The following is a 26,047-nucleotide window of genomic DNA, read 5'->3' on the forward strand; positions in this document are numbered from 1 at the left end:
AGCAAAAACGGTAATCACGCCACGTATTTGTATTAGTACATATAGGATTGTTTCTCAATTCACTCACGTAAAATTCTTTCAATTTTTTCTTGAATTCTGTTTTCGATTTTTCTAAATTGCGCAAAATTATGGGCAGTGAATTCCATTTTTTAGAAGTCAAATGAAAAAATGATTTTTGTAGAGAAGCAGTCGAACAATGTTTGTCAAAAATAATTTGTTTCGTTCTTTCGTTGAGCCTATAATTGGCAGTCGGTAGTCTCAGTGTATTTTCAAAAGCCTTCTTTTTGTTTGTAAGATATTGGTATAAGTATGTTATACACTTTAACTCAATTCTTTTCTCGATTCCAATGAACGATTTGCTAATGCGAAGAAGGGAAGAAGATTTAAAATTCGATCTGAAATATGTTCTTTTTAGCGCCCAGTTCAACTGTTTCTCCAGAGATAGGTCAAACTTCCAAATATTACCGCCTGGCACAACACTGATGGTATTCCTTCCAACTATTTACTAACTTCAGAGAATCTGTCTTGTGAAACCCCATAGCCCCCAAAGCATGTCAAATCACAGAACCCCCATAGGTGATGTGTCTCAAAGAGATAATTCAATGACATGAGAAACCTCTTGTGGTCTTCTTTACCACACATTCCGTCAGTTTTGAATTCAAAAAAAATCTTTTCAATTTAAAATTTTATTTCAGAATGGATGTTTTCCCGGACAACGTATCAGCTCTTAAAGTAGCTGAACTGAAAGATGTGTGCTCTCAATTGGGATTAAGTACAAAAGGAGTTAAAAAAGATCTCATTGCAAGAATTGAAGACGCTAAGGTCTGTGTTTTAGTTTTTCAGAACTTGTCATACACCCGACACATGTGTTTGTTTAAATCAAGGAATGTGTTTTCAGAATGCTACCAGCTCCAAAGAAAGTGTCACGTCTGAAAATCTGGTAGAATGGGGTGAGTTACTTTGTGTGTGACCTCTTCCGTTCCATTCCAGAAGACTCTTAATATGATGTCAAAATATTAAAAGATAAATTATGAAAAGGCCATTCTCCTTTGCGTACGTTAAGTGCGCTAGCCAGAGAGGGGCATACCCACACTATATAAGCCCTCAAGAAAATTTGGATCATTAAATGAAGTCAGCTAGCAGCACTGAATGCATTGTTGCTATTTTCAATCATCCCTCCTCTGCAAAGGCTTCATGAGAATTATGAATAGGCAATAAATCATAGTTAGAATAAAGAATTCACAATAAGGCAATGTGGTCTCCTGTTTACAGTAAAGGAAGCTGCAGATCTAACAGAAGCTATTATTGAACAAGTTGCAGAACATGAAGATAGTGTAGAGCCAGTTGTTGAACCCGTTTTGAATTTGGAAGGGCCACCAGTCGACAATGAAACAACTTTAAATGTACGAGTGGATCTGGATGAACATAATGTTCAGAAAGAAGTTGTAGCCAAGACTAATCAAATCGAAGTTTTGGAGCAATTGCGAAAGTTACCTGAGAAAGAAACTCTTCTGAATTCAATTGAAACTGTTGAGCAGCAGGAAGATATCGTCCGGGTCAACGTCAATACTATCGAAACTCCACATGATGTAGAGGAACCGATCCTTGATCTGGATGTCGACGCCGAAGAAGAAAGCCTTCTTGACGTGACAAAAAGCTCATCTGATTTGACGTTGGGAATGGAAACGCATGAGTCTCGTGATACAATCGAAGAACAGAAGAAAGAGAAAAACGTTGAAGGTAATTAAATTGTTGCGTTTTTCAGTCGTCAAATGCACCATTTTCCAAATTCCGCATTTTTAAATGTCAAGGATTTTAAGTTGTCTGACAAATTAGTTGTTTTGAAATATGGCGAACTTTTCAATTTAAGCATTTTTGAAATACCGAGTGGTTTAATTTGTCTGACAAAATTGTCGTTTTAAAAGACGGCGAACTTGTGACTCCAAACGACCAGGAAGAAGGTCTGGTGGAGGATAGCATGACTGAAGAAACTGCCGAAATTTCTGGAAATGCTAGTCAAGAGCCAGAAATAGAGGACCGAAGTCGTGAAGTGGACGGCACGAAGCAAAGGACTGTCGTCGTTCCGGCTCAGGGTGACAGGCCCTCTTTTGATATTAAAATTGTCAATCCTGTGGTAAGTTTAATAGCTCTAGAATTTCAAAAAACGAGATTGAGCTTTTAAAATAAAATATTAACAGAAAAAGGTTATTTTTGGCGGTTTTTCAATTGAAGTTACTTGCAGTACATGGGGAAAAAATCATAGAATATGTCATGAAGATTAAAATACAATGTACAAAGATTCAATGAAGCTGTTATTGGTTGAATGGGAAACTGAAAGGTTGTTTTATTAGAATCAGCTGTGTATAACTGATGCGCTCATAGGTTCATGTGCTCGTCATGAGGCCTGGTCATTGCGAATTTCCTACAATGCGTGCAAATATCAGATTGTTCCAAGTTTCATCGAATATCAGTGGCAAGTTTATATGAAAATGAACATGAGAAGTTATCGGAATTTTGAAATGGGGGGACTTAGCCAATAAACATCTCCATTGCGCTCCCATGCCTTAAATCAAACAAGTGGTATCCCGTGAAAACAATTCTAGCCTAATGAGGCGAAAACTGGAAGTAACTGCTAACGCTCTAGACAACTAAGCGGATTAGATCCCGTTGCTGCGGAAATAATAAAAAGCTGAAAGAAGATCTTCCGTGGACTTGAAGAATAGATGACAGATAAAAATTGGGACGCGGTGAGCATTAGAAGAGGACTGTCGAATAAGCTGAAAATGAAATGCTGGCTAAGTGATGTTTGCGAAGAAAGAGTCAACTTGACTAGAGACAAAGAAAGCGAAGGCTTCCATGCTGTCGCTGCTAGTTAGGATAACCGTTGAAGCCGATCTGTCTGATCAGAAAGTTGGCAAATCTGCAAAAGGCCAATAAACTAAGAAGAGACCTTCATACTTCAGTTTGGAACATGAATCTTTTGACCCATATCGACAAAGCTCAAAGCCTTATCCACAAGTACCTGTTAAAGATCCGTTTAAGAAGAAATCGTCCATGAATCCTTTAAAAAAGAAAATGTGGTGGTAATGGTTTCATTTTGGAGACGCTAAAAATGGCAGTTGGTCATTAACAACACGAGCCATGTGACAAATGCTGATGAAAGAGTCAAAATACGAACGGAACTGCGTTCATTTTTGGATGAGTCATTAAAACGAGGATTAAAAAGATACGAGTTTTCCGGGTAGGATTCAAGCTGTGTTGGTTTTTGCTTCAGAGAGAGGAAAGAAAGGTACATCACAAATATACGTAAGCATTTTGGGGCGCTGTGGTGAAAAACTTGGTAGTGATTTTACATCTTGTTACTTCCTTCTCGTCGCTCATTTACTTCCATATTTACTGAGGTATTTGCTTTTGATGCTATGGCCCGCTAAATGGTCACTGGCGTCCTAAGCTAGTTTCTCAGCTATAAGAGAAACTAATCATTGGTTAGCCAATTGCCAATGTGTCATTTTGTGGATCCTCACTGCCACCTTGGACATGCCTCGAAAGCTGGTCGCTACTATAAGCCAGCTGTGAATGAATTTTGTCTACTTCTTTTCTCTGGACCGTCTTTAAACTAATATCCATTCTTCTGAGATTACAAAATTTCGTGCCATAAATATGTCTGTTAGCCCGACTTGGTTCCGTTCGTTTTCCTTTTGTTGAGTTTACCTTGTGATAGTACAATCAGTACTAAGCATTGGTTGGCTTAACGGCAGTTACAGAGTGAGTTAAAACATAGTTTGATAAATTTTTCATTTGATCAAAATCTATGTTATATTATGAATGTTTGCTATAAGTTTGTTAGACATGTGTTTCATAAAATAAAAGCCTTATCTTTAGAAATGAATTTTTACCGCCATTGCTAATGCAAGTTTTTATTTTTAGAAGGCCCAATCGAAACCGGTCAAAATACGGAAGCGAAATGAAACTCCTGCAGTCGATGGTATGTCTGAAATGCATGATCTCTGGCAAAATTTATATCTGCTTCGATTTGCGACTATATGACAAGCTCATAAATGACTGAAGCAGGTATTTTGGGTGACAGCTTTTTAGAAATTGAATATTTGAATTGCTTGGCAGGAGTGCCAGCCGAAGAAGGAGGCAGCAAGGAGAAGAAACGGAAGTGGGTGACATCTTCAGGAGACTCTCAGAACTGCAACATCGTCATCTCCACTGACGTCCTAAACGTGAGGCATTTGTTAAGGAAAACTGCTGAAGATCATTCAAATTTGAGGTCTTAAACGGGTTCATTTTCAGACTATTGTGTCGAATAAGAGTCCGACTGCTCCCAAGGATAAATCCAGGGAATCGACAAATGATCACAAATCGCCCTCGCTTGACAGGAAAAGAAAATCCAAGGTTATAACTGTCACTTTATTCTCATCTACATGTTAGACAGGTTAAAGGCTAAAAAGCGTTAGTTTTGATTGATTTTTTTCTGCTGTTATTTTTCAATGCATTTTGAATGTCTAAAAAACAAAGCACGATTTTTTTAATGGATTTTGATTGTCTAAAAATTGCAATGTTTTTTATGGATTTTGAATGTCTACAAAAGCAATGTATAATTTTTTAATGGATTTTGATTCTCTAGACACAGCAAGATGATTTTTATGGATTTTGAATGTCTACAAAAGCAACGACACATTTATTTTTTTGATTTTGAATGTCTAATTAGCTATGCAATTTTTATAAAATGTATTCGGAATGTCTAAAAAAAAACAAATGAAATTGTAAACTCGGTCATAGCATGACACCAAATTATATCAAACGTTGCTTGCATATATCATGCCAAAAATATACATATTTCAGGACAGCAAGATTGAGGACGAAGGATTGACAGAAAAGACGAAGCGAGTGTCGATTGAATCTGTAAAAGAAGATGAGTTGGAGATCGAAGCGAGAGAGGACAACGACGGAGAGGTAGAAGAGGAAGGGGAGAAGGACAAGGAGAAGGAGGAGAAAAGGGAGACGAGGAAAAAGAAAAAGGGAGGCAAGGAGGAGGATCTAGAAGAGGGAGAACACAAGTCCAAACATGCACTGAGTAAGATCTTGACTAAGATCAATTTATAATATTTTTGGTGAGATTTACGCTTGCGATTAGCCAAGCGTTGCCAAATCGCTACATAGACTGTTTCAGGTTAAAAATTTTTCTCACTCAATATTGTCGTTAATTCTCTCGAGAGCTTTGTGTTTGTTATCCAACGAACATATTTTGAGCATGTTTGCATTTGAAATATCCGTTCTATTCGAAACTGATTTTTAATACTCATTGTAAATTTACTAACTCCGGCTTCAAACCTATTTTTTTTAATTTTCCGACCAATCTCGAAAAGGAAGTTTGACTTAGAAGGAGCTATGGTGTGACGTCCGTTTTTGAAGTTTTATAGCCAATTTTGACTACCTTGCGGAAATCTCATAGAAGGTCAAGTGTGGTATTATACTAAAGCCATGTTGGTCGTGTTTCGGGTTCTAAAAAATCATAATCAATCTCTTAAGTGTCGAGAAAAATGGGTGTAAATATTTTTGATTTTCAGACTAAATTAGACAAAAATTGATGATTTTTACTTCATTTTATTACTATGTCAACTTCAGTCGCCCTTTACTACTAAATTATCTTCCAACCACGCTGATTCAAGAAAATGTTTTCTAAAAATTAAAATATATTTTTTTAAATCAGTGTGGTCGGAAGATGCTGTTCTTCATACACAGCAACCGACTATACTTGTGTTTACCTGCTTAAAGTGGTTATTTGCCTTTTAAAAATTCCATTTGTATAATATTGGCATTGTTGCTTCATTTTGCGTCGTTATAAAAGTTAAAAATTATCGTAAGCGTGTGCGCTTTGGGAGGGGGGGGGGGGGCTCAAAAACTGTTTTATTACTCAAAATTTTCGACAATATTTTTTTTCGGCTCAACACGCGTCTGCTGCCCCGTTTTGTCCAGTTTATTACTCTGTTAAGTTGGTTTCCAGGCTTTTCTGATGATAGCTTTTGTCTTGAAATTTTTTACTCAAAATGAGCAGCAGTTGAGACAAACGGACAAAGTTATGTAGATTAGTTAATGTTGAGTATTACAAGCGGATGATGGACTTCCCGTTCAAAACTTGGACCACAGATTTTACCCCAAGGCGTGTAATTTGTTTATTTTTCAGGAAAATTTGTTAACGCTCAAATGTGATCTTTTGAAAATTGACTTTTGATTTCAAAGTTCAGTTCAAATCTATTTTCTGTAACGAAAGCAAATTTCGCGCTCCAATTAAAAAGTGCAAATGGCAAAAAAGGTGAATGACTTCAGTTCAAATCTTTTTTCTGAAACGAAAGCAAATTTCGCGCTCCAATTAAAATGTGCAAATGGCAAAAAAGGTGAATGACTAAAGTTTTGGAAGTGGATTTTTGACCCAGCTTTCTCTAATTGAGTTAGTTTTCTAAGAAGCATTCTTGATCATAACTTTTAAGGCAAATCATAAATAGAATTTTAAGCAGCTTTATCGTGATGTTTTTCTCCGAATTTCGAAGGTTAAAAATGATCAAAAAAAGTTAATGCGTTTTTTAAATTCATACGTTGGCTATGTCATTTTGTTTTACAATTATTTATGTCATTTTTTTACAATTCAATTACCACGTTACTTACCCTCGCGTATTAACAATCCCTTATATAGTTCCCACTCAGATTTTCTCCTTTTTTTTCTATGACAACAATTGTTTTCGGCTCAACAGGCGCTTACGCAAGTATTGTCTGCTTAGTTGCGTTCGGGATGTTTTTTCTGAATGTATATTTACCCTTGCGATAGCAAGTGTATTGCAATCAATTGGGTACTGGGCTTTTTTTCCCGGAAACAATTTTGTCCACAGGACTCATTGGACTCATTTAACTGGTGGTACCTTGTTTCATAATGAATTAAAAATTTGTAGTGCCCCTTGCAGACTTAGCCTGGTTCTAATGAATACGCCTGGGACGGCAAAGGTTCTGGGTTCGAATCTGACCAAGACCAGTTTTTTTTCAAAAGGTAATTGTTCCGGTTCAAAAAAATTTCCCCCTAATATTTATCTGCTTGTTTTGTTGGCATAATTGCTAATTGTAAGAATCGTTTTGTTTTAGCTGTAAACAATTTAAACTGCAGATGTTTATAGCATTTGAAAAATCTGGCCGAATTGAAATTTGGTTTTCACATTGGTTGTCATTTAACCAGCTCGATGTTAAAATTTCATTTTTTTCCCGTCTTTTTTTATCGGCTTAGTAACATTCAGCCCAATTAGTTTCGACTTAGTGGTCTTCTTTTGCGTCGTTACGTCCGAAAAAAATTATGCTTTGCGCGTTTGTGGGCTCTGACGGGAAAAGGGACATTTTTTATTAGTTTAGAATTTTTCTGAATGTCTTTTCGGCATGAAGGATTTCTGCTTTGTTACCGCTTGGTAATTACAAATTCAAATCCAATCAACCATCCGGCACATCTGGCGTTGAGGTAAAACAAGTGCTAGAGATGGCAAAGATTCGCGGCTCGAATCCGGACGGGCCCTTTTTTGTGCTTTTTCGGATTATCGTCCGTCTGTTTGTTTTTGTCGGCTTAGTTCCCGTAGCTCGATGTTTCAGCTATATTTCAAGTTGCTCTAACCCCCATGCGTAAGAAGACCAATGCCGGGAGTTCGATTCCAGTTAAGACTTGTTTTTCTCGCAAATAGAAAATCTTGGCTAATTTAGATTATCTGTCTGCTTATTTTTGTCTGCTAAGTTCTGCAGAAAGGACGTTCTTTTTTTGAAAACTTGGCGTCTCTATGGCAGTTCGTAAGCTCTTTCTAGAGTATCTATTGGTGCAGGCAATTTTATTCCGGATTGTTTTGGGCTTTTGTTGCAATTTTTTTTGACAAAAACGATTTTTTGATCTTTTTTTCCGTTTGATTTTCATAACGATCATATTTGTTTCGCAAGGGGCGCGAAGCTCAGCTTCGCCTCTGTGTTAACTCTATCGACTGTTTTTTTATTATGTTTTTTTTTTCAAGCTGAACTTCATTCGTAACAAGCAATATAATTTTGTAGATGTAGTTTGCTTAAACGTTTTTTTTTTTCGATTTGGTGGCTTTCGTGTAGATACCATGCTAGTTTTATGTTGTATCGCCTCGCTTTGCCTCGTTGTCGAACTTTTTAGCTAAGTTTTCTGATGTTCGCTTTCGTCTCATTTTCTGCCGAGTCGATCAGGTGCCATGATACGCTTGTGATGTATCGCAAGTAGTGCGAAGCTCTGCTTTGGTACTGTGTTCAAAGTTCAGTTTAATATTGAGTATCGAGTCCTGGTCTTATCTGTCATAATCTATCATTATTACTGAGTCGCAGAAGACACCATGACAAAATCATTGCTCACATAGTTAACTCTCTAAAAATTGCATTAATAGTAAAATCTAATTTTTCTGAATCCTTAATAGTTCTTCTGAAGGTTGGCCCTATTTAAAACTTTTTTGTTTTAGTTTCTTTTTCGGTCGAAGCTGAGCCGAAGAAGACAATTGTTCCAAAAGTGAAAGGACGAAACACCGAAGATGCCGCAGCCACGCCATTGGGTGTTGATTTGCCCAAAAAAGAGCCAGATGAAATTGTTCCCGAGGCACGCAACCCAGTGTCCACTATAGTGCACGTGATGCGACTGACAAGGCCTTTTACGTTGTTACAACTGAAGGGACTCTTAGGGAAGTTTGGCGAAATTATCGATGACGAATTCTGGATCGATGACATCAAGTCTCAATGTTACGTGAAGGTGAGCGAAGCCATTTTCTTAGATATTTGTTGTTTGTAAACACACCCCCCCCCCATGCACAGATGGGATTGAAAAAGGTAATTATTTTAGTTCAAAGAGGAAGACAGTGCGAAGAATTGTCGCGAATCTTTGTTCGGCTGCAAGTGGCCCTCGACAAATCCCAAGACGTTGAAGTTGGAATTTGTCAGTCAATTGCAGCTGGATGACGTCAGAGGGATTCTGAAAAAAATCTCTAAGAATAGAAGTGAATCGAAGGAAGCTGACATTGGGGAGACGAAGTTCACAACTCGAAGGTCGCCGAACATCATCCGAACTGCAGCTGGCCTCGAGAGCAGGTCGAAGAGGAAAGAGTGGAAACGAAGAAGCAGGTAACGTGACTAATCGTTTCCGCCCCAAAAGCAGTCACTTCCGCCCAAATTATTCCCTTCATTTCGCTTTGATATACATTATCAAACATACGGGATGTTTTACTATTGTCCCTGTTAATTGCTTTGATATGCATGAATAAACAAACGGAATCTAGCAAATGGAATTCAGTTATCAGATTTCCCAGCGAAATAAAAAATTTACCTATCGATCCAGTTTTTTATGATTCAGTTAATTTTTTATGGTTCAGACGAAAAAAAGTGTCAATCATAGTGTTCTTGAAATTTTAAGCCATCTAATTTTTTTTCTTCGAAATTCAAAAGTTGAGATTTAAAAAAAAAACAGGCCAGTTTTTTTTCTGTTTTCTTGCGTTCATTGTTTTTTTTTCCAACTGTATGTTGGCTATGTTCCCAAAGTGTCCATCTTGCATTATTCTTGAAATGCAAGGTGCTTTAGAAATTTTTTATTTTTTGCTTGAAATTTGAAGCACATTTGTTCTACTTGAGGTCATTGACACTTTTCCAAATGTCTTTTGGCTATATTTGTTTGCAGATCGCTATCGCGTGAGTCGTTCAGTGACTACCCGAGTGTGAATAAAATGGCCAGGGCAGATCCGACGAGGAAGAGGCGAGAAAGCAGGGACAGAGAGGATAACAGCAGGTTCGCAGTGGACCCCAAAGTGAGTGCAAGAAGGGAACAGGAGATGAGAGATCGATACCACGAACGAATGGAACAAAAACGAAAATGTCCGTTAAGTATCAACAGAAAACTTCAACAAAATAGAAACATGATCAGAGTGAGATCTAACCAGTTATTTCCGTATGAGCAAGCATTTATATTATTTACTCTATCGATTACCGAGGGTATTGGGTACCGAGATTATTGGGTACAAGACTTCTTTCCGATAATTTTGTTTTACGAATTCCTGGTTTACGATATTACCATATGAAGCTTGCACATCCCTACTACTATTTCCCGCAAAGCGTAGAATTAACCCTTATGCTTAGGACAACAAAGGATTTGGTGTTTGAGTCCGGCCTGTAAGCTTATCTTTTGTATTTTGATAATTTTCTGCTTGGAAAATTTCAAGTGGCTTTTTTCGTTAGTCTGCTTTTTTCTTGTCGGCTAATTCCACAGCATGGCATTTTCCTCTATATAAACATTGTTTGTAATAGATGAAAGTCATTTTGAAGTGTAAAAGAAGCAGTGATTGTCATTTAATGTCACTTTCTTTTAAAGTGACAGGTCACTTTCTTTTCAGGTTGCCTTTTAATTTTTCAGGCTTTCCAGCGGAATAAAACATCCAATTAGATTTTACTGAGATAATTAAAAAAAAAATGCCCTTGCCGCTAACTCGATACCGCGACAACTCGCAACAAGAGACAACTCGTATAAAACTCAGAAGAAAGTTAAATTTCCCTTTAATCTAAATGTGAAACAAAAAAGCGTTTAAACATCAAAGCCTTTGAGGCGTCAAAGTTTCTTTGGTATAAAGTGGTTTATAGATCAAACTTGATTGAAAGAGCTTCCAGCTGCGAAATTAGATCATTGTTTTGATAATTTTAAAGTTTCTGACATCCTTTGTTGCCAATTGTTCATATTTAGGACATTTATAGGGCCTTTTCTCCGGATTTGAACCGAATCAGACGATTTTTTTTTGCTCCTTCCTTTTTCGTTGGATGAATTTTGATACAGGGTTGAGCAGAACCCATTCATACTTGAAAAACTCTATGCTATCCTTGAGCGAATTGTTGGTTGTTTGATTTCCATTTGCCGCATTGCTGAACTGGTTCCATATAGCTGGTTTGAAATCTGGATCTTTTCGTAGAATTCCACGCACAAATTCCTCCACCCAAGTTTTTTCGGAATAGCTGAGATATGAATGGAGCTGATTCTCAGTTGTTGTTGCGTAAAGAGCTTCTAGTGCCAACATCAAGTCGCATTCAGGAATGAGAGCCAGCGCAATAACTGATTTCACTTTTTAAGTGTCTTTTCTGTATTCAACCGCCAGTCACAATTCTTGTATTTTTCGCCAATTGGCCTGCGCAAAATGAGAAAAGCACCCTTTTATGGTCGCTGTGGGAAATTCCGATTTGAAAGCAGAAATTGCTGCCTTTTCGAAATCAATAACAATTTCTTTTGGCTCTAATAATGAGTTAAGTTCTCGTAACACACGAAATGCTTGTTGATATTGCTTTTGAGTTTTTCGTTGCAACAAAAAGTAAACCATTGGTAAGGGGCAGTTATGTATAACAGCATGTACAGTATATCTTTGATAAAACAACGAGGGACTTTTTTAAATTGTGCCATTGGCGTGCAAAGTTGTGTAACGCTCGAGAATGTCCAAGTTTGCATCAGTGGTGTACACAAGAAGTCGGTCGGAATCCCCCGGCCCCAATTTATGAGTCAAAAAGTTTTCCCCCTTAAAGTGGTTTGAAGTTCCATGGGAATTGCTATGTCCTTCACGGTCTTAGGCAAACCTCCGAAGTCTCTTTCTCGTTTAATCGCTCTTGCAACCGAGGTAATTTTCGGCTTGTTTGCTGCGCACTCCTCAGAAACGGTGCTCGTTACGTTTTGATAAATAGATCGGGGATGTTTTTGCGTATTTTGCGCTCTTTTAATTTTTGGAAAATTTGCATTTTGCCCGCTGAAGTAGTGAAAAACATTTTGTAAAATTTAGTGCAAAAGTTTTTGCAACATTTTCGAAAATTTTACATTTTGCCCCCAAGAATAGTGCAAGTAGTGAGGACTATTTTTCGAAACAGCTTGTCAAAAGTTTTTTGTACATTCCCCCCTCGATTTTTAACTGCTATGCACGTTTCACGGTCATGCTTTTTTACCCTTTTTTGAACCGATTTTCTTAAAATGTTTAATTGAATATAACACTGAATATAAATAATCCATTTTTTCCTCACAAATAAATCATCACGTGGAAGTACTGATTTGCAACGTTTTTTGAGGGTCTCCAGGTTGTTTACCCGCTTTTTTTTTAATAAATCAAACTTCATTTAATTTTTCATCTTCAAAGATCAAGATTCGTTTCCCGAACTGACTTGTAGTGAATTGCAATATCATTTGAATGACTAGAAACATTTTTAGAAACCAAAATGATGGTATACCTATTAATGCAATCAAGGATTTGAACTCATGTTTGGGTCATAAACGAACAAAAAGACTCATATCTTTCCCCAATAATTGCTTTGAAATAAAAAGAAAATTAAATGATTTTTAATGGGAGAATTACGGGTCTTAGTTTCGGAGTAATTAAAGAATTATCTTACTGCAAGTTTATTGCGAGTTATCGCGTTTTGCGAGTTGTTGTAATTGCTAATTTATACGAGTTGTTTTTTTTGGGAGTTGTCTTTTGTTGCGAATTGTCGTGTTACGCGCTATTTTCACTGCCAAACAGCAAAACTGTTTAGGTCGCAAAAAACGGGAATGATTTCGAATTTTAACTCATAATTTTTCCGAACTTGAGTGGGTAACAAACTTATACCTATTTTATCTGATCTTAACTCTATAAAAAATCATGTTTTTTCTTTTTCACAAATTTTGACGAATGACGTTCCATTTTTTAATATTGTCGTTGATAGAATCCCATAGTTTTGGTTAGTCTAGAAAATTTTGAAATTTGTCAAAAATCTGGAAATTTGCTGCGTTTTTTCATTAGGTGTTTGAAGTAGTTGTACGTCTTCGAAGAAGTTGTACTCACTCAATTTTGTTTTTTTTTGCGATTTGTTTTTTTTAATTTAATTAAAATTCATTTGCTCAAAGAGAGGTATGTTGCCGTCTCCCATAAAAGTTGATAGAATTTTCATCATCAAAGTGAGCTTCGCCTCAGTGTTTGGGGCTTTCATCTAATTCTGATTCCAATTTAAATTGTATTTAAACGAAGCAAGAAAAACCTCAATTTATTCCGAAAATGATGACATGAGACTATAATATATCTCTAGTTTTTGAAAGCTTCCCGTTATTTCCCGTTTAAAAGCACTATTTTTAAAAAAAATTAAAGTTTTGAGGAGCTTTTCTAGTATTTTCTTAAACTTTGGAAAGTATTTCAAACTAAAGTTTTGAATATAATTTACCTGGAAAAGGCGATGTGCTTGCGGTTGTTGAAAATACTGAAAGTATATATCTGTTTCCTCTGACTACGATTTGCGTCTGTTGATATCCAGTAGTTTGAAAATTTGCTGCAAACCGCTAAAGCTGCAAACTATTTGAGAAAAAGCATTGTGAATTCTACACTTGCATGAGCAAGTGTCTTGTAATCGGGAAGAAGAGTTTTTTCCCGTGTACATCTTTGCTAACTTCTGTGAGAATTTAAATTTGCTTCATTATTAAACCTCAACTTCCAGTTTGCATTTGCACTGTAAGGTCTGGGGTGTGTGATTCCCGGCTGGACCTTGTTTTTCTAAGTATATATGAAATTGACTTATTGACGGCAACTTATTGACCACATCACTGGTGCTGCAAGCAGTTTTAGTTGTAGTTCCAAGTGCGTTTGATATAATGCTGTAGTTTATAGATTTACTACCCCAGACGTTCAACGCTTTTTTTTTCGCTTAAAAGTTTTAATTGGCCTAAATAGTTAGGTTTGTTTGATCGATTTTGTCAGCTTCTTTGATTCGCTTGAGAGGCTACAATTTATTTTGATATAAATTTCTGTTCGGTTGTGGTGTAAAAGTTCAAAGTGCTCAACCTATGAGAAAATCTGTCTTTCTTCTCTTTTCGCAAAATTGAGTTTGCAAAATGACCTTGTAAACTTCATGACAATTTTCATGATTTTATAAAAATTGCTCAATAGGCCATATGTTTACCCTTGCGATAAGCAAAGGAGTTGCAATCGTCTAAATATGTGTATGCTGTTTGGTTTAGACGAAGAAGAGCGTCTGAAAAAGGAACAACTGAAGGAAAAAGCGCCAGTCAAACTGCTAGATGATCTTTTCCGCAAAACCAAAGCAGACCCTTGTATATACTGGTTACCTCTCACAGAGGACGAAATGGTAGTCAGAGACAGAAAACGAGCAGCCGAGCAGAAAGAACTGGAACAACTACAACAACAGTCCGCAATGCTAAAAACTACTTTGGAGACAGAGTCCAGTCGACACAGAGATCACTCAATGAGCCCCCCTAGAAGAGGTGTCGGGGGAGGGGGCTACAGAAGGAATTATTCACCCTCACCTGACAGAAGATATGGAGGTAGAGGAGGGGGAAGTGATCGCAATAACAGCAGGAGAAATTCACCGCCGCCTCCGTTTTACGGTCAAAGGTCAGGATGTCACAGATCATCGGGATCTTATGGAGGTTCAAGAGGGTATCCAAGAGACTCGGGGAGACATCGATGAACACTGAGAAACTTAGCTGATTCTTATCGAGGAATTTTTCGACAGTAGTTAAAAAAACTCAATACAGAGTTCAATATTATGGTTTTGAACCCAAGCTCAGCGCATAGCATTTCAGTTATGCTTAAAAATATTTAAAATTGAGCCAAGCTTTGATGGAGATTATTATGATGTTTTTCGTTCACTGTTTACGGATTTAAAGTTGATGGATTTGTTATATATTTGTTTACTTTACCATTTGTCCAATTTGTCTGTGAATTATGATATGATATTCTCAATCCATTTTCAGAAAAATGAGAGGTTTTCAATAGAGAGTGATCTGATCCAAATAAGGACGATAGTCGCTGTCAAATTCTAACCGTAGCGAAATCACAATGGTGTTAGTGCATATACTTAATTGATTAGACTTTTGAAATATCTGCGGTTTGTAAGTATTGGAGTTGAATTGAAGGTCACTCGATGAACGTAGTTCATACTCTTTCATAAGACGTGATATTTTTTTCAGGAAAAACTTCAAATTTGTTCACGGTCAAATTTGATTTTTCTTGGTTTGACTGTTGATTTTTGCTTTAAATTCAATTCACTTTTTTAAAAAGAAAGGCAAACTCCAGTAACTAACAACAAAAGTGTAAAGGTCACGAAAAACGTGTGATCGACTTCGAATTTCGAAAGTGGATTTAAGTTTTCAGATTTCCCAGCGGAATATAAACTTTACCTATTGATCCAGGTTTCTCAAATTGAGGTAATTTTATTTAAAAAAGTGTCAATCATGAAATATTCTCGCAATAAGAGCTTTAAAGTATCTTTTTTATACTTTGAAATTCTTAAGTTGTCTATGTGTCATTAAGTCAATTTTTCCATGTAAACAGTGGTCGTCTGCATTAAAATTAAAGCTTCGTACAATTTTCGGCTGAGAGGTTTCTATAATAGCAGCTTCATTTTATTCCCCCCATTGCCTGTACCGCTCTATTAGAAGTTATGATAACTCTGACAGAAGTATTTGAGGTACATTTTTTTAATTAGACAAAATAAAGTTTGATTATGGAATTTTCAGAGCGTGAAATGCCATCAACATCTGGCGCTCGCCGACCATCTGACCGGAAACCGATATCTCACTCCTCAACATCCCGCTCGGAACCTAAGAAGAAAGTGGACAACAAAGAAAACGTGGAAACTCAAAGCGAATCGGTACTGGAGGAGCAGTATGTTGTCGAATCAGTCGTCGGCAAAAAAGTTACCAAAAAAGGTAAAGTCCAGTACTTGCTGAAGTGGAAAAACTGGCCCCATTCTGCTAATACCTGGGAGCCTGCTGAGAACCTGGACTGTCCTGAACTACTGGCGGCATATGAAAAAGAGGAATTGACAAGAGTGAAGGACGAGGATAAGCCGTCTACATCTCAATCTAAACCATCAACACAAGCACAATCAGATTCCAATAAGGTTGCATAGTATGAGGAGCCTTTCAAGTTCGAAAATTGTTAACCGAAGTTTGATATATGAGCTTCATCTGTTTAGTTCCTATCCTAGTTCTCTCAGCAGAACAAAAGTAACCAGTTGCTCTGCAAGTATCACAGACTGTCCGATCAGTTATCAAAAAAGTATATATTAAATAGAAATAACTAAATTCAGCTCATGAAATCGTTTTTTTTTTGCTGCACGCATTTTGAATAATGTTTTCAGTATTTGATTTACTCCTACAATTTGTAATTTTACTTACCTTGACTTCGTATTTCTTTCTTTTTTTGTTTTGTTTCGTTAAAAAATTCCTCAGCCTAAATTATTTGGGCCTATTTTTTATCGGCTTAGTGACTTAATTTTAAATCGTTCCAAGGGAAATGCAATTTTATTACTCCCCTCAATTTTCAAGCTGTTTGTACTTTACCTCTCGTTTTGTTGAATTTTCAATTTGTTTTTTCATTTGGAAGTTTTTTTGTCCAGAATTTTCGTCTTAGGTTTCAAAAAGAGATGTGAATTGAAAAAGCGCTTACTCCCCGGTGTGCCTGCAACTCCCCCTAGTTTCTGTTTTTACTTGACCACTCTGTTAGCAGCCTCCAAAAAGTATTTTTGACCAATCTTTTTTTCGTTTTCTCGAAAACTACACTCTCAATTTTAAGTTTTTGGTTTGAATGAAAAGAACGGTTTTATAAAGCTCCCCTGCATAGGCGGCTACAGCCAAATTTTTTTTAACAAATAAAGTTATGGCCCTGGGATTAGTCGAGTTTTTGATTTTTGACCGTTTTGTGAATCTTCGTGACTTTTCTCGGAAACTAGCCTCTGAAATCTGATATTTTGGGTCCATTGGAGATAACGGGTAGTGGGAAGCTCCCCTGCATTAGCGGACATGCACAAATTTGTTTACACGAAAATTAATCGCCCTCGTAAATATCAAATTTTTGATTTTTTGACCGCTTTTTTTCAAAGTTTTGCAATGTTCTCGAAAACTACGCTGCCATGTCTGAGATTTTGGGTCAATTTTTTAGTCCGCCAAACGAGTTGTGAAATGCTTATTAACTTATGCGACTGCGCCCATTTTTTGACACCAAAAGCTAAGGCCCTCGGAAAAATCAATTTATTGATTTGTTGATAGTTTTTTGAAAGTTGATTTTTCTCGAGAACTACCTACCCTCCCAAATCTGAGATTTTGGGTTCAATCGAAACTACAGGCTGCGTGATTCCCTTCTGGATAAGCGCTTAAGCCTTAATTTTTCTTGCAAAAAGCTGTGATTCTCGGAAATGTCCAATTTTTGATTTGTTGACCGTTTTTTGGATTGTTCTCGCTAACTATCCAGTCAAATCTAATATCATAGGTTCAATCAGAACAACAGGTTAAATGAAACCTTTATAATTGGCTTTGCTCAGTTTGTTTTTTAAAAAATTATGGCCTCCAAACAAGTCAAAGTTTTGAAACTTTGACAGTTTTTGGAAACTTTTTGACTTCACGAAAAACCCGGTATTGGGAATCTTTTCTGCTTAAGCGGCCACAACCTGCTTTTTGCAGAAAAAGTTATGGGTTTTGGAAAATTTTTTGACCGTTTTTAAGAACTTTTGACTGCTTTTTTAAAAAAACTTTTTGAATTTTTACACAAAATTTACACAATCAAATCTGAGATAAAAAAAAAATCAATTGAAAGAACCGGTTTCGATAATTGTTCCCGCAGAAGCGGCGTCCGCTTTTTTTTCTAGGAGAAATGTTATCTCTCGTTTGCGTTAATTGTTGTATCGCAAGTGGTGCGAAGCTTCGCTTCGCTTCGCCTCTGTGTTAAAAATTTTACTGATTGATCCAATTTTCTCAAATTAGCCTATTTTTATCAAAAAATTGGCACTAATAATTTGTTCTCGAATTGCAAAGAGCTTTTGGGCTATCTGTTTTTTTCTGTGAAATTCATTAAAATGCCAATTGTTTTCTCTTTCATTGCGTTCCTTATTTTTCCAATTGTCTGTTGGCAATGTTGTGAAAAAAGAAAAGGAGATCAAAACAGTCAACCATAGGAAAGTGTTTAAATGAAGAGCCAGCAAGCGTGAATAGCAAAATATTGAGAACAGTTTTTCTCGACAGAACCTTTTTTAGGCATTGTTATGCCTGAGAGGGCTTTAGTATGATACTACACTAAATCGCTTGCAATATTTCGTTGAGGTTCCTAAAAAGCGTTGGAAAATCTACCCTAAGTGGCTTTTCCTTCCATTTTTTGAGAGTTGTTTTTTAATTAAAAGACACGATCATGATTTTGAATGGAATTCGAGAATTAATCAGTTCTTTTTTGAAAATTTTTTTCTATTCATCGCGGAAAATTTAAGTTTTGTTAGCAAAATGGCTATATTACGCAATGCTTTATATATAAATTCGATGAAGCTATATAAAAATTGATTTTATTTTTAGACTAAGGTTCAACCTGCAAAGAAATCGAGTTCAAAAGAAAAAGCTAAAGACCATTTTCAAGTTCCTGCTACTTACGGGTTCGCCCGAGGTTTGGATCCAGAAGAAATTCATGGTGCTAGTGATGCAGGAGGAGAACTGAAGTTCCTCATGAAGTGGAAGGGGCAGAACGATCCGGATATTGTACTGGCTAAAGAAGCCAACATTAAGTGTCCTCAAGTTGTCATCAAGTTCTACGAGTCTATGCTGACTTGGACACCTAATGAATGAAATCGAAAGTATGCATTCACCTTGTTCCCATGGTTGAGATCTTTAGATAGGTAGACGGTGATTTAGAGATTTGACTAGATGATTTTTGTGCTCATACGGTGAGAAATTTTGAGATGAGATAGATTTATTTTTGATTGTTAAGTGAAATTTGTTTTGCTTATTTGATAGTATGTGCCGTGTATTTATTTGTTTCATTGACAAGCTGTTTTTGAGGCATTCCACTCTATCAAGGCACTTTAATTGTAGTCTATTCTTGTAATTGTTTATTTATGCAGTATTTTTGAATTGTGATTCATTGTTAAAATTGGATCGTTTTAAGAAAATGTCTCGATATATTCCGTTTTATAAGAAGCATTCCAACCAGTGCGAATTTAAAGAAGATACTGGCATACAAAATTCGAAGAAATAAATGTACTTTTTCCACCATTCCGTTACAAAAACGGCCCACAGAGTCCGATTTTTATAATATTATTGAATTTTTGTTCCAACTTTTGAAGAAAACGGAATATTTATTGTTCCGACGTTCGTAACGAAAGTAACGGAATATTTGTGCTCGGGGTGGGTTTTTTTCTTCAGACAAACTTCGACTTTTTAACTAGCCATTTTGACGGAATTTTTTTATATCATTCAAAAATTATTGTTGTCCTGGGCTTTAACTTGAAAAGATATTTAACCTGTGATAATTTTTCGTAAAGTTATGGGGGTTTGAAGGTTGCCATTTGGGTCAATTAACGCGCGATATATTTCGCGCTATTAACGGGTAAGCGAGATTTAATCCTCTTAGAAATTGTTCCAAATTGATTCAAGGAAGCTTATATGTCATAATTGATTTGTTAAAGGAGCGAAAGCTATCACTTTACACTTTATATGGCGTGTGGGGGGGGGGGGGGGGGTTTGATTTTGACAAAAAATCTCAAATATAAAAAAATGCAATTTTTTGATAAGAATTAATTTTTTCGTGTTATTACTGCTCCATAGACCTTAAAAGGCAGTCGGAACATTCAGGGCTTCGCCCTGATACGAGCAGTCTTGTTATTCTTTAGTCTAGCTCCGAAAAGAAAGTTGAGAAATATTGGGGGGAGGGGAGGATGTTAACTTATACTTAAGCTCATTGCAAAGCTGAAGTAAGCTACAAACTAACTTGGTTTTAAAAATTATGCTTGTCAACAAATTAACTTAGTTTGAAAAATTATGTTTGTCAACATTAATATAGCCAGATTGCTAGGTGTATTGCAAATTCAATATTGCGCAATCGCACACAAATTTTGCATAAAAGTTTTGCTTCAGCGCAAAATTTATATCCAATAGAGAGCGTTTTGATGACACCAGTTTTGATGGCATCAAGGGAGCATGGCATCATTGTTACAGCGGTTGTCTTTTTAGTTGAATGGCGTCGTATGATTTCATTCAGCTCGAAGACTTCTTCATAGTTTGTACTTTTTGGTGATCTTTCCTTCTAGACTGAATTCTTGTGTTTACGCGTATGACCCGACTGTGTATGCAAAGCGGAGATTCAACTATTCAAAAATTGAACGAAAAGAACGAGGCAATTATTTAGGTTTTGTGTGATAATTAGACTTGCGAGAGCAAGTGTCTTAGAATCGGGAGCTATACTTTCTACAGCACAGCGTAAGCAGTTTACCTAATTTAAGTAAAATGCTATTAATTTGATAAGTATTTATCTAAACGAGCTTTCTTAACCAAATCAAGTGCATGCTACCAATTTTTGGCATTTCGTCCATAGGGAACATCAATATTCCGTTACTTTCTTCCCAACAAAAAAGATTTTTTCTGAATTATTTGTTTTGAACTTTGTCAAGTCTCTGACTGTTCTCGGATTTTTTTGTTCCGAAACCTGTCTGCGTTCAAATCGAAAACGTTTAAATTATCTTCACAGCACGCGTAGTTGTAACCGGTAATTAATTTTATGAAATGAGCGGTCGTGATTTTTGTGTTATCACTATGTGACTTTCTTTATTTCAAATCTGTAAAAGTTGTTTACGGCAAATAAAGTATAGTTCCCGATAGCAACACTTTCTCTCGCAAGTGTAATAAAATAACTTTTATCTAAAGATGAATTTTTTAAATGATTTATTAATGAAAACAATAAAGCCATTTGTAGGTGGTTTTTGATCTAAATTTCAGTATTCTGACCCACATGCACAAATTTGAAGAAAAAAAAATCAAAAATGAAGCTATATTACTTGTACAGCTAACAAGAATTCTTGTTATCTTATAGGATTTTAGTATTTCAAGGAAATGCCAATTTTGAGTGTCCAAGTTATTTCAGATTCTTAAAGAGGTCGTGATGATTTTTTTTGTTTTCTTTTTCAGGTCGTATTAAAATGTGTTCAGGCTCAAGTTCATTTTTCCCGGCTAGACTTTTGATTTATTTTGAAGTTAACTTCGAACAGCAAAAATTTGGAGGCGACGAAGTTTGAAGTTGATTGACTTCTAATTTAGAAAATGGAATTTAATAATAGTTTTCCCAGAGAAATAAAGCTTTACCTGTTGATCCAGTTTTCTTAAAATGGTTATTTTTATCAAAAAAGCACCAATCATAAATTGTTCGTGAAATTCAAAGATCTTCAAGGGCATATATTTTTTCATTAAAGAAAGTTGAAGTTTTTTCAAAGAATAAGTTAGTCTTTTGTTTTGTCTGTTTCCTTGCGTTACTTTGTCCTTTCCAACTGTCAGTTGACTATGTTCTTCGTTTCAAGTATAAAAGGAGTATTTATCATCGGTGTTTTTTTCCGCTGTGCGACTGACTCGACTATAGAAATACAAGTGTTTGACGAAGTTTTTTTTATACCATGAAGGTATCTTTCTCCTGGGCTCAAGAAAATATTTTTCACGTGCATTTTATTTTTTGTCCAATTTGGTCTTTCTAATTAAACTTGCAATTAGCAAGCGTTATTAAATTAGAATATAGGATTTTTTCGGGCGTACAACTTTTGTGCAGTTATCATTTAGACAGCATTCAGTTCAGCAGCAAACATGCTCAATTTCTTAAAAATTCAAAATTAACTACCTGTTACGAAAACTAGTTGGCGGTTAAGGGCCCAGGCTCGAATCCGATCAGCACCTGTTTTTTTTGTAGTTTGTAGTATTCAATATCAAAAAAATTATCGACCTGTCAGTTGTCTGGTTATGTTTTGTCTCCTTAGTTTCCACATTGTCTATCTTTCTTGTTTTTGATTCTTTTATGTAATTTGTAAAACTCTCAACTTGTATAATTTTTTGTTTGTTCTTTTTCGCGTAAAATTTTTCTTCGGCCTAAATAGCTGCGGCGTTTGTTTTTATCAGCTTATGGACCTAAATTTGTGTTTTATGAAGGAAAAATAGATTTTCATCATTTTTTTTGCGTTTCTGAAAGAGGAGGGCTGTAAAGAGTTTCAAAACATAAATTTCAAAAGTTTTCATTAACAAATTTTTTGCCGGTCATTGTGTTGTTGGACGTGCTGTCCTCAAATTGAACATTATTCGAGACAAAAATTAAGAAACTTTTGTAGATGTAATTGTTTTGTTTTCAATTTTTTTGCATGTTAGTTATCGCAAGTGGTGCAACGCCGGGCTTCGCCTCTGTGTCAACTTTTTAGTTTCTGCGTTTTTTGTAATGGTCAATTTTGTTCACTATCGCTGAAACAGGTTTCAAAATTTAAACAAATTAAGGATGCTATCAACGATATTTAAAATTAAGGCTGTAGAAATAAACTGTTTTGTTCACGCGAATTTGTTCCCTGGAAAAGTCTTTTGGCCAAGTTTAACTGGTTAGCTAAATGCAGATAAATTATGTATCCTCAGATGAATTCAATTACTTGCAATATGTTGGGATATCGCTACGAAAATCATGGTGGTTCGAATCAATTACGATTTTGGTCAATAAAAGGTTTTTTTTCGGCACTCTGCTCTTCAAATTGTAGACATATTGGCTCCCTTAAAAAGAATGTATGGTGCTTGATATCCACTTAGTTTGAGTGCTGGATCTCTTCATCTGGCTGTAGCAAACGCTTTTTGCTAATATTATTGCAAAATTCTTCATGGTCTTGAAAACTTTTCATCGCTATGTCTTAAGTACAAAGGTTTTCATTTGTTTTTATCATCCGAATCCATCCAGGTCTTTCTAGATTGTTTGAACCATTCAAGATAAGTGCGAGTTTTATCAGCTATGCCATTAGGTTATTAAGTTACTCCAGATGCGGTTTTTTGTTTAATCATTCAGTAATTCGTTTGTTAATAAGAAGTAGTTTGTGCTTTAGACTAAAAATGAACAGACGCTGTATGTCAGTGTGTTTTGCTCTCCTTGTTTTATACCCGCTGCATCTGAGTGGTGTTGTGACGGCTGATCCGTCTGCAGACGACACGAAGACGTTTTACGAGGATGGTCTGAGTCTGACCAAACCTTTTCAGCAAGAGTTTGCATGGGACATATCGGGATCTACGATGATCACGGATAAGTACATCAGACTGACACCGGACCAGAAGAGTCAGCAGGGATCCATCTGGTCCAAGGTACATTGAACCAAAAATTAGAACATTTTTAATGTGTAGAACTTCAAGGCTATTTGCTTGTCGTACGTGAAGACAAATTAAGTAACCTCATTCAGTTTGTTCTTTATGTGCCTCCTTCATTTATGTTTTCAGCATACAATGAGACAACCATATTGGGAGGCTATAGTGACTTTCCGAGTGCATGGAAAGGGAAAAACTCTCTTTGGGGATGGTTTTGCGCTTTGGTACACACAAGAACGCATGATGCAGGGTCCTGTTTTTGGATGCAAAAATGGCTTCAAAGGTCTAGGAATGTTCTTCGACACCTACTCGAATCACCAGGGCGAACATAATCATGCACATCCATTTGTATCTGGCATGGTCAGTAATGGATCTCTGTTGTATGATCACGATAGTGACGGAACTCATACGCAGTTGGATGGATGTCATATGCCGTTCAGAAATCCGGGTGAGGCTGCTTTCCAGAGAAGTTACTGATGCTCCTTCATGCTAACAGATTCTTTTGAATTCGTTGAAATATACCCTCTGTCTTGGGGCGAAAGCTCTCATGCGTATTGTCGCCCAAATCTCTGTTTTTTTTCCGGTGAACACTTCGGCTTGACATCCAAGAAAAATTATATATGCTTTCAGCTGATGCGTTTTTTTAGATGGCGATACTGCCGTAAGAATCCGCTACTTCAAAGACACCATAACTGTGCATACAGACTTGGACAACTCAGGTCAATGGAAACTGTGCTTTGAATCCGAAGGTGTAATCTTGCCCGTCCACTACTATTTCGGAATGTCAGCAGTCACAGGAGATCTTTCCGACAACCACGATATCACCTCGTTTAAGGTGTTCAGCATACCTTACGAGATGAGCTTCAAACCTGAGATGGCAATGTTGCGTTCCATCCCCCGAGCTATGAAGTTTGACACTCCGAGGAAGCGAGTGGACTCCAAAGACTCATTGCTTTCGAGTACCTTCAGGTCTCCTATCAAGACGTTCTTAGTATCAGTGGTGGTAATTGTCGGTGCTGTTTTTGCAATTGCAGTTGCCTATTTGTTCTACAAAGACAGAGAGGAGAAAAAGATGAAACGATTTTACTGAGAACAAAACAGAACCGAGATATCATTCAGTCTAAAACGGAAATGAGTTCGCAAATTTAGATAACCCAAATTGTAGTGCTATAAATTTTTCAAGTGTAGTGAAATGTGGGCTGATCATTTTGGTGGGCATCGTTGATTATTTGTCGTTAATTTAAACTCTTTTTCGTGTAAATTATGCTTTTATTTACTTTCATGGTTTTCAAGACCATGTTGATGTACCTTATATAACTTTGACAAAAAACCTTTTCATAAAGTCTTTTCAGCGAGAGTATTTTATCTATGCATTCTTTAGTTGATAAAAATAGCTGGTATTGATGAAGTTCCCTGTAAAATTTTGATTTTTGTCAAATTTTGAGCGAGAAGAAGGCTTATTTCGTTGTTCAACCAAGAGAAGGTACCACAAATAATCATCGCAAATGTACGAAGCTTGTTTTATAGTATGAGTTCTCTTTTTTTTCAACCTACGTCACAAATATTGTTGCGACAAAATGTGTTCATTTTGATCAATAACCAGTTATTTACTACATCCAATGCTAAGGATAAAAACACAGACTATTATATTACAAATAGTACTTTAGCTTCAATGTATCATGGATCTGTAGCGTAGAGGCAGAGAAGGATACGCGCAAAAAATAAGAGGATTCAAATCTGGGAAGGGTCGGATGTTTTTAATGAACTTTTTCGTATACTAGTTAAAATGCGTCCGCTCTATAAATTGAGGCATGCTAGTTGATTTTTTTTTCAAATTGACTGGTATTGCTAATGCGTCTTAATTGGCTTGCGTCACTTAGCAATTATGTAGACTCACAATTAGCGTGCGTCACTTGAGAAATTTTGTATACTCAAAGTTTTACTCATTCAGTTTGTCTCAGTAGCGTTATCGGTCGTCTTTTTGCTTGCGTATGGGAAGTTCAACTTCGCCTCTGTGTCCAAGTTATTACATGCAAAATTAAGTCTTTTTGCATTTGGTGCCACTTTGCTGCATGGCGTTGGCAATTTATTAGCAGATATAGCTGCTTTATTTGTGACTAGTGTTCGCCGATTGTTAAGCCTTCGTGGCCGAGAGGGTAGGGCGTGAGACTCCGCAGGTTTGACTCCGATACGCAGCAAATGTTACATATTCAAGACTTAATTATATTTTGTTGATTCACTGTATTAAGCTGCTTTTTTGTCATGTTCTCGCTAGGTTTTGCGAAGCGCAGCTTCGCATGTGTGTTGAAGGTTTTTTCAAAGATGAATTTGGCCAGAAACCTTGTGGTACTTACGCAGTAACTGGTCACTGATTTCTTGTGATGACTTTTTGCTCTAGTGCTCAACTTAATCGATTTCGTGGAAGTCGTCGTGTGAAAGTTAAAAAAACCGCGTAAAATGATACAGCTAGTTTTTGTTTAATGCATCTATGATGATATGAAGTTCTAATACGTGAAATCACTGTAATTCATTCTGTAATAAGAAATTAATCGACTAATTGATTGACATAAGTAAAATGTGTATTCTGGCGTCGGAGCCGAGCAATTTAAATGTTTTTCAATTTATATTGCTCTACTAAAATTTTTAATTTAAATTGAGTGGTTTCTTAATTTACATTTAAATAAATTAAAACTTAAAAGAAAATTTAAATTAATTTAAGTTGTTTTTTTTTTCTAAATGGACAGCACTGCTGCAATGTATTCCACAATGTCTGCAAAATCCCAAATCTATCTATCTATACAAAATTTGAATGCGTGTGGCAAGTATCTTGCCATATTCAAGCATTGTTGCAACGGTTAATGGCATAACTTTTCTTTGCATGGTTCAACTATATCGTTT

The 26,047-nt window shown here is 36.3% G+C and overlaps 3 protein-coding genes across 3 annotated transcripts; all 3 read left to right on the forward strand.

Moving 5' to 3' along the window:
* The first annotated feature begins 695 nt into the window (after positions 1–695).
* LOC134844195 (apoptotic chromatin condensation inducer in the nucleus-like) lies at positions 696–14,790 on the forward strand. Its single transcript, XM_063860766.1, has 12 exons — positions 696–822; positions 899–950; positions 1,273–1,740; positions 1,926–2,134; positions 3,928–3,985; positions 4,123–4,229; positions 4,300–4,401; positions 4,852–5,083; positions 8,502–8,785; positions 8,876–9,153; positions 9,704–9,897; positions 14,027–14,790. Exons 1-12 carry the CDS (start codon positions 697–699, stop codon positions 14,494–14,496), a joined length of 2,580 nt encoding a protein of 859 aa, XP_063716836.1. The 5' UTR covers position 696; the 3' UTR covers positions 14,497–14,790.
* Positions 14,791–15,551: 761 nt separating this feature from the next.
* LOC134856721 (chromobox protein homolog 1-like) lies at positions 15,552–18,970 on the forward strand. The gene is made up of 2 exons (XM_063872992.1): positions 15,552–15,933; positions 18,371–18,970. Exons 1-2 carry the CDS (start codon positions 15,556–15,558, stop codon positions 18,635–18,637), a joined length of 645 nt encoding a protein of 214 aa, XP_063729062.1. The 5' UTR covers positions 15,552–15,555; the 3' UTR covers positions 18,638–18,970.
* A 3,851-nt stretch (positions 18,971–22,821) lies between these two features.
* LOC134856722 (vesicular integral-membrane protein VIP36-like) lies at positions 22,822–24,491 on the forward strand. The gene is made up of 3 exons (XM_063872993.1): positions 22,822–23,149; positions 23,282–23,597; positions 23,797–24,491. The coding sequence occupies exons 1-3, from the start codon at positions 22,904–22,906 to the stop codon at positions 24,237–24,239; spliced, it is 1,005 nt and encodes a 334-aa protein (XP_063729063.1). The 5' UTR covers positions 22,822–22,903; the 3' UTR covers positions 24,240–24,491.
* Positions 24,492–26,047: the final 1,556 nt, after the last annotated feature.

The sequence above is a fragment of the Symsagittifera roscoffensis genome, chromosome 1 (genome assembly GCF_963678635.1).
Source record: "Symsagittifera roscoffensis chromosome 1, txSymRosc1.1, whole genome shotgun sequence".
NCBI classification, from domain to species: domain Eukaryota; kingdom Metazoa; phylum Xenacoelomorpha; order Acoela; family Convolutidae; genus Symsagittifera; species Symsagittifera roscoffensis.

What these genes read in the sequence shown, in the direction of transcription:
- LOC134856721 (XM_063872992.1), top strand. Translation starts at nt 15,556, where the DNA reads ATGCCATCAACATCTGGCGCTCGCCGACCATCTGACCGGAAACCGATA. An exon ending in CACAATCAGATTCCAATAAG is followed by an intron (nt 15,934 to 18,370) that starts GTTGCATAGTAT and finishes TTTTATTTTTAG; the next exon opens with ACTAAGGTTCAACCTGCAAA.
- LOC134844195 (XM_063860766.1), top strand. Translation starts at nt 697, where the DNA reads ATGGATGTTTTCCCGGACAACGTATCAGCTCTTAAAGTAGCTGAACTG. An exon ending in TGAAAATCTGGTAGAATGGG is followed by an intron (nt 951 to 1,272) that starts GTGAGTTACTTT and finishes TCCTGTTTACAG; the next exon opens with TAAAGGAAGCTGCAGATCTA. An exon ending in TTAAAATTGTCAATCCTGTG is followed by an intron (nt 2,135 to 3,927) that starts GTAAGTTTAATA and finishes TTTTATTTTTAG; the next exon opens with AAGGCCCAATCGAAACCGGT.
- LOC134856722 (XM_063872993.1), top strand. Translation starts at nt 22,904, where the DNA reads ATGAACAGACGCTGTATGTCAGTGTGTTTTGCTCTCCTTGTTTTATAC. An exon ending in AGGGATCCATCTGGTCCAAG is followed by an intron (nt 23,150 to 23,281) that starts GTACATTGAACC and finishes TTATGTTTTCAG; the next exon opens with CATACAATGAGACAACCATA. An exon ending in TATGCCGTTCAGAAATCCGG is followed by an intron (nt 23,598 to 23,796) that starts GTGAGGCTGCTT and finishes GCGTTTTTTTAG; the next exon opens with ATGGCGATACTGCCGTAAGA.